The sequence below is a fragment of the Oncorhynchus mykiss genome, chromosome 2, assembly GCF_013265735.2.
Source record: "Oncorhynchus mykiss isolate Arlee chromosome 2, USDA_OmykA_1.1, whole genome shotgun sequence".
In the NCBI taxonomy this organism is placed as follows: domain Eukaryota; kingdom Metazoa; phylum Chordata; class Actinopteri; order Salmoniformes; family Salmonidae; genus Oncorhynchus; species Oncorhynchus mykiss.
Genome location: NC_048566.1, coordinates 22,307,656 through 22,321,198, shown reverse-complemented (window position 1 = coordinate 22,321,198; position 13,543 = coordinate 22,307,656). Strand labels below are relative to the sequence as shown.

Sequence of the window (13,543 nt, the reverse complement as noted above, 5' to 3'; positions counted from 1 at the left end):
CTAATAGCTTTAACTCTCCCTTTGAATAAGATATTTAGCTACTTTAATGAGAAGAAATGTACTTACTATGACAGAGATATGTGGTTGTCTCACCTAGCTGTTTTAAGATGAATGCACTGATTGTAAATCGCTCTGGATAAGAGCGTCTGCTAAATGACTAAAACGTAAATGTAATCTTTAAACATCTTCAAGATTTGTTTATGCTGTGATACACACTTCTTTCTGATGGTATATGAAGCTATACTTGTACCTCTTTTTAACTAGCAGGGGCATATGCGTATTTTACGGAGAGATGACTGGATCAGCGGCGTACAGTAGTCCTACATGCAACCAGTCTTATTGGACAATGTTTGTGTACTATTTGTATGTCCCAATATGACTTTCCACCTCATACTCTTGTCACCACATAATCATTTGGGGAAGCAGCTTAAAACCTTTAAATTAGCATCATAGACACGATACATCAGACACGATACATTTAAGTTATGTTTAGTTTAGCTTTTTATTTCTATAAATTAAGAATACAACACCAATATGGCACAGTCACTGACCAACCTTCAGATAACAAACAAACAAAATACAAAGATGTCATTGACTCATCAGAGCCAATTCAGTTCATACAAAATACAGAATGGGCCTGTTCTGCATTACCAAGTTCATCTTTGTAAACTCTCCCTCATTCTATTGACAACGGTGGTATGTTCTAAGACTTTGAAGGGAGAATACAGTCTTCAAAAGGGCAAGAGCAGTCAGATGGAGGAAAGTGTTTGTGATTTAGTTGGTGTTGGTGAAGGCCTGGTAGAGGGCGGTGAGCTGGGCCTTCAGGTCCTGGGCGTAGGGGTCCAGCTTGACCTTCAGGTCCTCAGCATAGGGGGCTAGGCTCTTCTGCACCATCTGAGCTCTGGTGGTCAGCTGGCTCTGGAGGTTCTCGGTCAGGGGGGCCACACTCTTCTGGAAGTCCTGCAGGCGCAGGTCCACTTTCTGCTTCAGCTCATCTGTGTAGGGACCCAGCTGGGACTGCATCTCCTTCACACTCTGCTCCAGACTCCCCTTCAGCTCCTCACTCTTCTGAAGCAGGGTGGCCCTCAGGGCCTCAGAGTCTAGGGACTCTGCATAGGGGGCCAGATCCTGTTTCAGCTGCTCAACTCTCTGCTGGACTTGTGTCTTGATCTCCTCTGCGTAGGGCTCCAGTTTCCCCTTGACGCTGCCCAGGTCCTGCTCCAGACGCTCTCTCAGCACCTCAGCCTCCTGGGTAATCTTGGTCATCAGGTCCTTGGCTGCAGGAGGAAGCTGCTCCTGCAGGGAGACTGCGTATTGGCTGGCCACGTCAGCGCTCTCTGTGATGCGGTCACTACAGGAGATGAGAGGAGAGGGGGTCAGTTCAGGTCCCCATTCTAGTAATCTGAGCGATTCGACTATAGACACATTATAACAACTACATCACAGATCACATAACTTACTTGACATCCTGTCCCAGCTGAGACTTCCTGATCATCTGGACGGTGTCATCTGCCGTTTGCGTTGCCTTGGCAACGTAGTCCCAGAAGGCATCTGTCAGCTGCTCCAGCTGTGGCTTGGGCTCATCAGCGTAGAGCAGGTTAGCGTGGCAGCCTGTTGGGGCGTAGCAGAAGAGTTAGTTGTTGTGAAACAACTGGTTAGGCATGGCAGCCTGTTGGGGGCATTAAGGTAACTTGAAAATTATACTCCCTCTGCTATGGTTGTTATTATTGTCTATTGACTCAAAATTAATTTGATAGATTGATGGAATGTATTATGTTGCAATACTTCAGCTCTATAAATTTCACTTATAATCTGAAATATTCTTGTATCCCACTCACCAGTGAATACAGCCAGAGCGAGCACCACAAGGACCTTCATGACTCTCAATCAGATTCTGTGAAATAAAGCAACAATCACTTAAAGCGTTGTAATCCACCAGAAAAAAACCATATTGGAATGCTATCAAATAATACCATGGACTTGTAGAATCCAGCTTACCGTCTTTGTGGATGAGTGTGTTGGTGTATCTCTGAGTCCAGTCTGCAGTGACTAGTTTCAGCCGTGTCCTGGCCTGTATATATAGTGAGCAGGACAGTAAGGAACACAAAGTCCAGGAGCCAGTGCCTCGCTGTCAGCAGTGCTCCAAATCATAAACCCTCAGACCGCAGTGCACCACTCAGCACCTGTCTACCTGACCCAGCCCAGTTCTGTCCTGACAACTCACCCTGGACCTGTCCCAATGAACCCCTGGACCCAGAATGCACAGGAGAGCACTGCGTTATCATCACCTCTGGGTAAAGTGTCACAAACAGAGTTTGGGACATAAAACAGTGGTCAGAGATACTCAGTGAAGACCAATCTCCTGGGACTGCATGCTGATAAACACATCTCCATTCAATCCCCTTGTCAATAGTTTTTCAATGACATGCAGTAGTGATACATGTGCAGCAGGACACTTGTTGCCTTGCAGCTATACAGGTCTGTTACTGTTAATATCATCTGAGGGTAGATGTATTGTGTTGAATTGAGGCTTATGCACTTTTACATACACTAGCCTGTTCCTTTCTCTCAACCATAATGTATCTTGGTCATTATATATGATGCTACAACTCTACAATGCTCATAGTGAGTATCTGGTTCACAACAGGTCCGTTTCATGGATTTTTCCTTGATGACACAGAAAGTCCAGATCGAATCAGCCATTCTCTGAGCCAATCACAGCCATTTCTCAGACATAAATAGCACTTTGTCCAGACAACACCTTCCTTCCAAACTTCATGAGATATCACAGTCTGATCAGATATGGTATTGATTTATAGTCCGTTGAAGTTTGATGTCCAGCCAGCTGGCATTGACTCTCAGAATATATTCTATGATATAGTTTTCAGTTTCACTGTGAGGTCATGTGTTCAAGCACCTCCATGTGTCAGTTGTCTGACCAAAGTTCATTTGACCCCGGCCCAGTCCATTCATTAGATGTGATTTCACAATAGCTAGTAGATAATGTATGGTGTCCAGGAACTTATTTGGAATCAATTAAATGTTACAGTAGACTTCCATTTTTCAAAGCAAAGCTCCCCCTTTGTCTTACTGTAGTTCTTTTGTTTAAATGGATAGTGGGTTACTGTGCAATACTGGTAGTGTCGTGGCTTTCGTTTGAAGAAGCAGCGGGGTACGTGTTCATCTTTATTAGCTTAACTGACTGAACACGGAATACAAAATAACACAAACATAGCCGAAACAGTTCTGCAAGGTGCAACCAACACTAAACAGAAAATAACCACCCACAACTAACAGCGGGAAAACAGGCTACCTAAGTATGGTTCTCAATCAGAGACAACGAAAGACAGCTGTCCCTGATTGAGAACCATACCCGGCCAAAACATAGAAATACACAACCTAGACATACAACCATAGAATGCCCACCCACATCACACCCTGAACAAACAAAACATAGAAACATACAAAGCAATCTACGTCAGGGTGTGACAGGTAGTTTACCTTGTCATAACCTCGCCCCCAGGTTATTGCGCAAAGAAATGTCTGGGAACAACATTAACATGTCAAAAAGGTGGATCAGTCTACCCAGAGAATGGCCAGATTGAGAATGTTCCAAGCACTCATTCTACATCACTTGAGTTATTCATGATGTCACATCCTGGTAATCTGGAGCTGTGAAGTCAGGAGTTGAGTTCTAAACCTCATATCTGCCCACTGTGCCTTATTACAAACCATCACAGTGCCACTCTATAGAGAGTAGAATAAGGAGAGGCAGTTGCCTGGAATCTACTATTCCCTATGTAAACGTTTAACACCTCAAATAACCTCTGACCTCAGTGATGACTAAAATGTGTGAAGGTTGACACTGCGCTATAGGTTTGCGTTGGCAGTTGAGGTGACACAACCGTTGGGATGCTACCGTTGATGGCTGAACAAACGCCAGGATGTCTAGAATTTTTTTATTTACATTTTTTATTTTTTATTTCACCTTTATTTAACCAGGTAAGCTAGTTGAGAACAAGTTCTCATTTACAACTGCGACCTGTCCAAGATAAAGCAAAGCAGTGCAACACAAACAACAACACAGAGTTACACATGGAATAAACAAGCGTACAGTCAATAACACAATAGAAAAAAATAAAGTTTATATACAGTGTGTGCAAATGGCGTGAGGAGGTAAGGCAATAAATAGGCCATAGTAGCGAAGTAATTACAATTTAGCAGATTAACACTGAAGTGATAATTGAGCAGATGATTATGATATATACAGAGAAAATAGTCGGCCCAAGAATTGAACCCTGTGGTACACCCATAGAATGAAATCATATCCTTGTCGAAAAGCACTAAATTGACAAGTCAAATGTACTAACGCCAGCATCCGTAGAATCTAGTTAGTATTATATGTGGTTGTGGTCTCATTGCTTGACCTGATTAGAAAGTGTCTTTGGTGTGGACATGTTTAAGGTTGCCGGCCGTCAGCAGTGAAATACCTTTACCCATTAGTATTACCATAAGCAGGGGCGCATCTTTGGTTTTAGAAGTGGGGGGGCCATATTTTGGAAAATTATTTATATATTTTTTATCCAGTTGGATAAACACTCCAAACAGACTACCCAACTGCTCGGAGACGTCCGCATGGTCCTAAAGCACGCAGTTGCCTCGTTATGTATCACATTCCAATTATAAAACTGTGGGTGACAAAAATGCAATTTCAGAATGAGGGGGGGATATGTCCCCAGTGAAAGTTGCATCCCTGACTGTAAGTTTTCTCTAGAATGAGGCTTTCAGTAGAAGGGTCAAGGTCCATGCACAGTTGTCTAATTAGAATATAACCAATAAAACAGACCATGGTGGTGGTGGGGGAGATTTCCAAAATAAACATATTGAAGTTCAATCAAAGCCAGGTTAATCAAGTCTGGTCTGTCTATGTTCAGTCTGTCAGGCTCAGAGAATGAATATGAACATAACAAAATAATGTATTGTCATTGTGATTTGTGTGTGCGTGTGCATGTGTGTGTGTATGTGCATGTCGATATAGTAAGCGAACAGTCATGTGATGACAGCCAGCAAGGAGTTGTAGTAGAAGCAGGAAGAGAGGTGACATGGCAGTGACTCCTGGACTTTGGGCTTTCAGCTACAGCTCTGGTTTCGACTATATATACAGCATGGCACTGGCCTGATAGACACACAGACAGACTGAATACACAGAGATACACCAGGAAAAAAACCGGTGAGGCCAATGCTGAGATTCAAAACAAGGTGTTGGGAAAATGTGATTTTAGGGTTCTAAGATTCAAATGTAATTGAAGTGTAATTGACTAATGATGTTTCTGTTTCAGTGAGAAACGCAAATATGAAGGTGTCTGTGGTGCTTGCAATTGCTATACTCTCTGGTAAGTAACATCTAATGTTACCACAACCATAACTACTCTGTAAAAACATTTTTTGAAACCTTTGAATGCAACAAGATTATTAGAATTATTATTATTTTAAACTTCGAATTCAAGCTCCTTGAACAGTGTAAGGTCATAAAGTAGGTTAGGTTAAACGACCAGTTTCACAGGAACTAACTCTACTTCCACGCTCCAACAGGTTGCCATGCTAACCTGTTCTATGCTGATGAGCCCAAGCCACAGTTGGAGCAGCTGACAGATGCCTTCTGGGACTATGTCGCCAAGGCAACAAAAACTGCCGACGACACCGTCCAGATGATCAGGAAGTCTCAGCTGGGACAGGATGTCAAGTAAGTCATTTGACCTGTGATCTAGTTGTCATAACATGTTTGTAATGTCTGTAGTGGAAGCCCTCTCAGAGTACTAGTCACCTGAGTTGTGCAGCGGTCTAAGGCACTGCATTGCAGAATCCTGACTTGACCAGACCCCTCTCCTCTCCTGCAGTGACCGTATCACAGAGAGTGCTGACGTGGCCAGCCAATACGCAGTCTCCCTGCAGGAGCAGCTTCCTCCTGCAGCCAAGGACCTGATGACCAAGATTACCCAGGAGGCTGAGGTGCTGAGAGAGCGTCTGGAGCAGGACCTGGGCAGCGTCAAGGGGAAACTGGAGCCCTACGCAGAAGAGATCAAGACACAAGTCCAGCAGAGAGTTGAGCAGCTGAAACAGGATCTGGCCCCCTATGCAGAGTCCCTGGACTCTGAGGCCCTGAGGGCCACCCTGCTTCAGAAGAGTGAGGAGCTGAAGGGGAGTCTGGAGCAGAGTGTGAAGGAGATGCAATCCCAGCTGGGTCCCTACACAGATGAGCTGAAGCAGAAAGTGGACCTGCGCTTGCAGGACTTCCAGAAGAGTGTGGCCCCCCTGGCCGAGAACCTCCAGAGCCAGCTGACCACCAGAGCTCAGATGGTGCAGAAGAGCCTAGCCCCCTATGCTGAGGACCTGAAGGACAAGCTGGACCCCTACGCCCAGGACCTGAAGGCCCAGCTTACAGCCCTCTACCAGGCCTTCACCAACACCAACTAAATGGCTCAAACCAACACCACTCCTTGATCCTCTGAAACTTTTTGAGTGATTCTGTCATACCCTGAACTGCACTGTAAAACATGGAAATTAAACTGGGCATATGCCCAGAACATCATATTTATTATTATTTAGTGCAGGGTGAGAAATATAACCAAACATTCACACGCAAATATTTATGTGTTTGTTTCTACCTTGTTAAATGTTGAATAATGTCAACTTTTTATAATTTCATTAATTTTTTAAGAAAAATAAAGCTATTGCAGTTATGAACATATGCAAGATTGTTCCCTCATTCATTCAAATGCTAATAGTCAATTATATTATATTCCCTTTAAGTTCATTACACTCCAATTACACATGCAATATGTCACTCAAGGACACAGGAAAAGTCACAACTATGTCTGTCCCTGTCTCTTTCCAGTCTCTGAGTGTCTCTCTCTGTGTGTGTCTCTGTGTGTCTCTCTCTCTCTCTCTGTGTGTCTCTCTCTGTGTGTCTCTATGTGTGTCTCTGAGTGTCTCTATGTGTCTCTCTCTCTCTGTATGTCTCTGTGTGTGTCTCTCTCTCTCTCTCTGTATGTCTCTGTGTGTCTCTCTCTCGACTCTCTCTCTGTGTCTCTCTCTCTCTGTATGTCTCTGTGTGTGTCTCTCTCTCTCTCTGTGTGTGTCTCTGAGTGTCTCTCTCTCTGTGTCTCTCTCTCTCTGTATGTCTCTGTGTGTCTCTCTCTCGACTCTCTCTCTGTCTCTCTTTCGCTCTATGTCTCTCTCTGTGTGTGTGTGTGTGTGTGTGTGTCTCTCTCTCTCTCTCTCTCTCTCTCTCTCTGTGTCTCACTGGGTGTGTCTCTCTCTGTGTGTGTCGCTCTCTCTCTTTTAGCAACACAAATACTTGTGTTGAGTGTGTGAGATCAAATCAAAGTTTATTTGTCACTGTTACGGTGCGTGAATGAGGACCCAAAAGCGAATTAACGTAAACAGAACTTCTTTAATAACAAAACATAGGTAGGCTCAGATGGACCGGCAGATTCCGACAGGACAGGACAAGGTTGCAGCAAACATGACGATAGTCTGGTTCAGGCATGAAAAACACAAACAAGAATCCGACAAAGACAGGAACAAAAACAGAGAGAGATATAGAGGACTAATCAGAGGGAAAAAGGGAACAGGTGGGAAAAGGGGTGACGAGGTAGTTAGGAGGAGACAAGGAACAGCTGGGGGAAAGAGGGGGAGAAAAGGTAACCTAATAACGACCAGCAGAGGGAGACGGGGTGAAGGGAAAGGACAGAAACAAGACACAACATGACAATACATGACAGTACCCCCCCACTCACCGAGCGCCTCCTGGCGCACTCGAGGAGGAAACCTGGCGGCAACGGAGGAAATCATCGATCAGCGCACGGTCCAGCACGTCCCGAGAGGGAACCCAACTCCTCTCCTCAGGACCGTACCCCTCCCAATCTACTAGGTACTGATGACCACGGCCCCGAGGACGCATGTCCAAAATCCTACGGACCCTGTAGATGGGTGCGCCCTCGACAAGGATGGGGGGGGGGGAAGACGAGCGGGGGCGCGAAGAACGGGCTTGACACAGGAGACATGGAAGACCGGGTGGACGCGACGAAGATATCGCGGAAGAAGAAGTCGCACTGCGACAGGATTAATGATCCGAGAAATACGGAACGGACCAATGAACCGCGGGGTCAACTTGCGAGAAGCGGTCTTAAGGGGAAGGTTCTGAGTGGAGAGCCAAACTCTCTGACCGCGACAATATCTAGGACTCTTAGTTCTACGCTTATTAGCAGCTCTCACAGTCTGCGCCCTATAACGGCAAAGTGCAGACCTGACCCTCTTCCAGGTGCGCTCGCAACGTTGGACAAAAGCCTGAGCGGAGGGGACGCTGGACTCGGCGAACTGAGATGAGAACAGCGGAGGCTGGTACCCGAGGCTACTCTGAAAAGGAGATAGCCCGGTCGCAGACGAAGGAAGCGAGTTGTGGGCGTATTCTGCCCAGGGGAGCTGTTCTGACCAAGACGCAGGGTTGCGAAAAGAAAGACTGCGTAAGATGCGACCAATAGTCTGATTGGCCCGTTCTGCTTGACCGTTAGACTGGGGGTGAAAGCCGGAAGAGAGACTGACGGAAGCCCCAATCAAACGGCAAAACTCCCTCCAAAATTGAGACGTGAATTGCGGACCTCTGTCCGAAACGACGTCTGACGGAAGGCCATGAATTCTGAAAACATTCTCGATGATGATTTGTGCCGTCTCTTTAGCAGAAGGAAGCTGAGCAAGGGGAATAAAATGAGCCGCCTTAGAGAACCTGTCGACAACCGTAAGAATAACAGTCTTCCCCGCTGACGAAGGCAGTCCGGTGACAAAATCTAAGGCGATGTGAGACCACGGTCGAGAGGGAATGGGAAGCGGCCTGAGACGGCCGGCAGGAGGGGAGTTACCGGACTTAGTCTGCGCGCAGACCGAACAAGCAGCCACGAAGCGACGCGTGTCATGCTCCCGGGTGGGCCTTGTCGTCAGAGAGGGAGCGCTGAGAAAGAATGGCTCCCACGCCCACCTCTGACGCGTCAACCTCGACAACGAACTGTCTAGTGACGTCAGGTGTAACAAGGATAGGTGCGGATGTAAAACGATTCTTGAGGAGATCAAAAGCTCCCTGGGCGGAAACGGACCACTTAAAGCACGTCTTGACAGAAGTAAGGGCTGTGAGAGGAGCTGCCACCTGACCGAAATTACGGATGAAACGACGATAGAAGTTCGCGAAGCCGAGAAAGCGCTGCAGCTCGACGCGTGACTTAGGGACGGGCCAATCAATGACAGCTTGGACCTTAGCGGGATCCATCTTAATGCCTTCAGCGGAAATAACAGAACCGAGAAATGTGATGGAGGAGGCATGAAAAGAGCACTTCTCAGCCTTCACAAAAAGACAATTCTCTAAAAGGCGCTGGAGGACACGTCGAACGTGCTGAACATGAATCTGGAGTGACGGTGAAAAAATCAGGATATCGTCAAGGTAAACGAAAACAAAGATGTTCAGCATGTCTCTCAGGACATCATTGACTAATGCCTGAAAGACAGCTGGAGCGTTAGCGAGGCCGAAAGGAAGAACCCGGTATTCAAAGTGCCCTAACGGAGTGTTAAACGCCGTCTTCCACTCGTCCCCCTCCCTGATGCGCACGAGATGGTAAGCGTTACGAAGGTCCAACTTAGTGAAAAACCTGGCTCCCTGCAGGATCTCGAAGGCTGAAGACATAAGAGGAAGCGGATAACGATTCTTCACTGTTATGTCATTCAGCCCTCGATAATCTATGCAGGGGCGCAGGGACCCGTCCTTCTTCTTAACAAAAAAAAACCCCGCTCCGGCGGGAGAGGAGGAGGGGACTATGGTACCGGCGGCAAGAGCTACAGACAAATAATCTTCGAGAGCCTTACGTTCGGGAGCCGACAGAGAGTATAGTCTACCCCGGGGGGGAGTGGTTCCCGGAAGGAGATCAATACTACAATCATACGACCGGTGTGGGGGAAGAGAGGTGGCCCTGGACCGACTGAACACCGTGCGCAGATCGTGATATTCCTCCGGCACCCCTGTCAAATCACCAGGCTCCTCCTGTGAAGAAGAGACAGAGGAAACAGGAGGGATAGCAGACATTAAACATTTCACATGACAAGAGACGTTCCAGGAGAGGATAGAATTACTAGACCAATTAATGGAAGGATTATGACAAACTAGCCAGGGATGGCCCAAAACAACAGGTGTAAAAGGTGAACGAAAAATTAAAAAAGAAATGGTTTCGCTATGATTACCAGAAACAGTGAGGGTTAAAGGTAGCGTCTCACGCTGAATCCTGGGGAGAGGACTACCATCCAGGGCGAACAAGGCCGTGGACTCCCTTAACTGTCTGAGAGGAATGTCATGTTCCCGAGCCCAGGTCTCGTCCATAAAACAGCCCTCCGCCCCAGAGTCTATTAAGGCACTGCAGGAAGCTGACGAACCGGTCCAGCGTAGATGGACCGACAAGGTAGTGCAGGATCTTGAAGGAGAGACAGGAGTAGTAGCGCTCACCAGTAGCCCTCCGCTTACTGATGAGCTCTGGCTTTTACTGGACATGAAGTGACAAAATGACCATCAGAACCGCAATAGAGACAGAGGCGGTTGGTGATTCTCCGTTCCCTCTCCTTAGTCGAGATGCGGATACCTCCCAGCTGCATAGGCTCAGCACCCGAGCAGGCAGAGGAAGATGGTAGTGATGCGGAGAGGGGGGCAACGGAGAACGCGAGCTCCTTTCCACGAGCTCGGTGACGAAGATCAACCCGTCGCTCAATGCGAATAGCGAGTTCAATCAAGGAATCCACGCTGGAAGGAACCTCCCGGGAGAGAATCTCATCCTTTACCTCTGCGCGGAGACCCTCCAGAAAACGAGCGAGCAAAGCCGGCTCGTTCCAGCCACTGGAGGCAGCAAGAGTGCGAAACTCAATAGAGTAGTCTGTTATGGATCGATTACCTTGACATAGGGAAGACAGGGCCCTGGAAGCCTCCTCCCCAAAAACAGATCGATCAAAAACCCGTATCATCTCCTCCTTAAAGTCCTGATACTGGTTAGTACACTCAGCCCTTGCCTCCCAGATTGCCGTGCCCCACTCACGAGCCCGTCCAGTAAGGAGAGATATGACGTAGGCGACACGAGCAGTGCTCCTGGAGTAAGTGTTGGGCTGGAGAGAAAACACAATATCACACTGGGTGAGGAACGAGCGGCATTCAGTGGGCTCCCCAGAGTAACACGGCGGGTTATTGATTCTGGGCTCCGGAGATTCGAAAGCCCTGGAAGTGGCCGGTGGATCGAGGCGGAGATGGTGAACCTGTTCTGTGAGGTTGGAGACTTGGGTGGCCAGGGTCTCAACGGCATGTCGAGCAGCAGACAATTCCTGCTCGTGTCTGCCTAGCATCGCTCCCTGGATCTCGACGGCTGAGTGGAGAGGATCCGAAGTCGCTGGGTCCATTCTTGGTCGGATTCTTCTGTTACGGTGCGTGAATGAGGACCCAAAAGCGAATTAACGTAAACAGAACTTCTTTAATAACAAAACATAGGTAGGCTCAGATGGACCGGCAGATTCCGACAGGACAGGACAAGGTTGCAGCAAACATGACGATAGTCTGGTTCAGGCATGAAAAACACAAACAAGAATCCGACAAAGACAGGAACAAAAACAGAGAGAGATATAGAGGACTAATCAGAGGGAAAAAGGGAACAGGTGGGAAAAGGGGTGACGAGGTAGTTAGGAGGAGACAAGGAACAGCTGGGGGAAAGAGGGGGAGAAAAGGTAACCTAATAACGACCAGCAGAGGGAGACAGGGTGAAGGGAAAGGACAGAAACAAGACACAACATGACAATACATGACAGTCACGTGTGCCGAATACAACAGGTGTAGACCTTACAGTGAAATGCTTACTTACAGGCTCTAACCAATAGTGCAAAAAAGGTATTAGGTGAACAATAGGTAGGTAAAGAAATAAAACAACAGTAAAAAGACAGGCTATATACAGTAGCGAGGCTACATACAGACGCCGGTTAGTCAGGCTGATTGAGGTAGTATGTACATGTAGATATGGTTAAAGTGACTATGCATATATGATAAACAGAGTTGCAGCAGCGTAAAAGGAGGGGTTGGGGTGGGGGGGGCACACAATGCAAATAGTTCGGGTAGACATTTGATTACCTGTTCAGGAACCTTATGGCTTTGGGGTAAAAACTGTTGAGAGCCTTTTTGTCCAAGACTTGGCACTCCGGTACTGCTTGCCATGTGGTAGTAGAGAGAACAGTCTATGACTGGGGTCTTGGACAATTTTTAGGGCCTTCCTCTGACATCGCCTGGTGTAGAGGTCCTGGATGGCAGGCAGCTTAGCCCCAGTGATGTACTGGGCCGTACGCACTACCCTCTGTAGTGCCTTGCGGTCAGAGGCCGAGCAATTGCCGTACCAGGCAGTGATGCAACCAGTTAGAGAATGCTCTTGATGTAGCAGCTGTAAAACTTTTTGAGGATCTCAGGACCCATGTCAAATCCTTTTAGTTTCCTGAGGGGGAATAGGCTTTTTCGTGCCCTCTTCACAACTGTCTTGGTGTGTTTGGACCATTCTAGTTTGTTGTTGATATGGACACCAAGGCACTTGAAGCTCTCAACATGCTCCACTACAGCCTTGTCGATGAGAATGGGGACATGCTCGGTCCTCCTTTTCCTGTAGTCCACAATCATCTCCTTAGTCTTAGTTATGTTGAGGGATAGGTTGTTATTCTGGCACCACCTGGCCAGGTCTCTGACCTTCTCCCTATAGGCTATCTCGTCGTTGTCGGTGATTAGGCCTACGACCGTTGTGTCGTCTGCAAACTTAATGATGGTGTTCGAGTAGTGCCTTGCCATGCAGTCGTGGGTGAACAGGGAGTACAGGAGGGGACTGAGCACGCACCCCTGGGGAGCTCCAGTGTTGAGGATCAGCGTGGCAGATGTATTGATACCTACCCTCACCACCTGGGGGCGGCCTGTCAGGAAGTCCAGGATCCAGCTGCAGAGGGAGGTGTTTAGTCCCAGGATCCTTAGCTTAGTGATGAGCTTTGAGGGTACTATGGTGTTGATCGCTGAGCTGTAGTCAATGAATAGCATTCTCAAATAAGTGTTCCTTTTGTCCATGTGGGAAAGGGCAGTGTGGAGTGCAATAGAGATTACATAATCTGCGGTATGCAAATTAGAGTGGGTCTAGGGTTTCTGGGATAATGGTGTTGATGTGAGCCATTATCAGCCTTTCAAGGCACTTAATGGCAACGGACTCGAGTGGCTACAGGTGTGCAGTCATTTAGGCAATTTGCCTTTGTGTTCTTGGGCACAGGGATTATGGTGGTCTGCTTGAAACATGTTGGTATTACAGACTCAATCAGGGACATGTTGAAAATGTCAGTGAAGACACCTGCCAGTTGGTCAGCACATGCCTGGAGCACATGTCCTGGTAATCTGTCTGGCCCTGCAGCCTTGTGTATGTTGACCTGTTTAAAGGTCTTACTCACGTCGGCTACGGAT

General features: G+C 47.3%; 2 protein-coding genes across 3 annotated transcripts; one reads left to right on the top strand and one right to left on the bottom strand.

Annotated features, from left to right (window-relative positions):
- Positions 1 to 483: 483 nt before the first annotated feature.
- Positions 484 to 2,097, bottom strand: LOC110537912 (apolipoprotein A-IV). The gene is made up of 4 exons (XM_021624383.2): positions 1,999 to 2,097; positions 1,839 to 1,894; positions 1,461 to 1,611; positions 484 to 1,351 (listed from the first exon to the last, which is right to left on the bottom strand). The coding sequence occupies exons 2-4, from the start codon at positions 1,876 to 1,878 to the stop codon at positions 775 to 777; spliced, it is 768 nt and encodes a 255-aa protein (XP_021480058.1). The 5' UTR covers positions 1,879 to 1,894; positions 1,999 to 2,097; the 3' UTR covers positions 484 to 774.
- Positions 2,098 to 5,130: 3,033 nt separating this feature from the next.
- On the top strand, positions 5,131 to 6,748 carry LOC110537898 (apolipoprotein A-IV). Of its 2 annotated transcripts, none has more exons than XM_021624364.2 (4): positions 5,131 to 5,230; positions 5,340 to 5,393; positions 5,593 to 5,743; positions 5,898 to 6,748. In XM_021624364.2, exons 2-4 carry the CDS (start codon positions 5,354 to 5,356, stop codon positions 6,472 to 6,474), a joined length of 768 nt encoding a protein of 255 aa, XP_021480039.1. In that variant the 5' UTR covers positions 5,131 to 5,230; positions 5,340 to 5,353; the 3' UTR covers positions 6,475 to 6,748. The 2 variants fall into 2 exon arrangements, with proteins under 2 accessions (XP_021480039.1, XP_021480047.1); XM_021624372.2 differs by having other exon boundaries at positions 5,216 to 5,259.
- The last annotated feature ends 6,795 nt before the right edge of the window (positions 6,749 to 13,543 follow it).

What these genes read in the sequence shown, in the direction of transcription:
- LOC110537912 (XM_021624383.2), bottom strand. Translation starts at nt 1,878, where the DNA reads ATGAAGGTCCTTGTGGTGCTCGCTCTGGCTGTATTCACTG. An exon ending in CGCTCTGGCTGTATTCACTG is followed by an intron (nt 1,612 to 1,838) that starts GTGAGTGGGATA and finishes ACGCCCCAACAG; the next exon opens with GCTGCCACGCTAACCTGCTC. An exon ending in CAGCTGGGACAGGATGTCAA is followed by an intron (nt 1,352 to 1,460) that starts GTAAGTTATGTG and finishes CATCTCCTGTAG; the next exon opens with TGACCGCATCACAGAGAGCG.
- LOC110537898 (XM_021624364.2), top strand. Translation starts at nt 5,354, where the DNA reads ATGAAGGTGTCTGTGGTGCTTGCAATTGCTATACTCTCTG. An exon ending in TGCAATTGCTATACTCTCTG is followed by an intron (nt 5,394 to 5,592) that starts GTAAGTAACATC and finishes ACGCTCCAACAG; the next exon opens with GTTGCCATGCTAACCTGTTC. An exon ending in CAGCTGGGACAGGATGTCAA is followed by an intron (nt 5,744 to 5,897) that starts GTAAGTCATTTG and finishes CCTCTCCTGCAG; the next exon opens with TGACCGTATCACAGAGAGTG.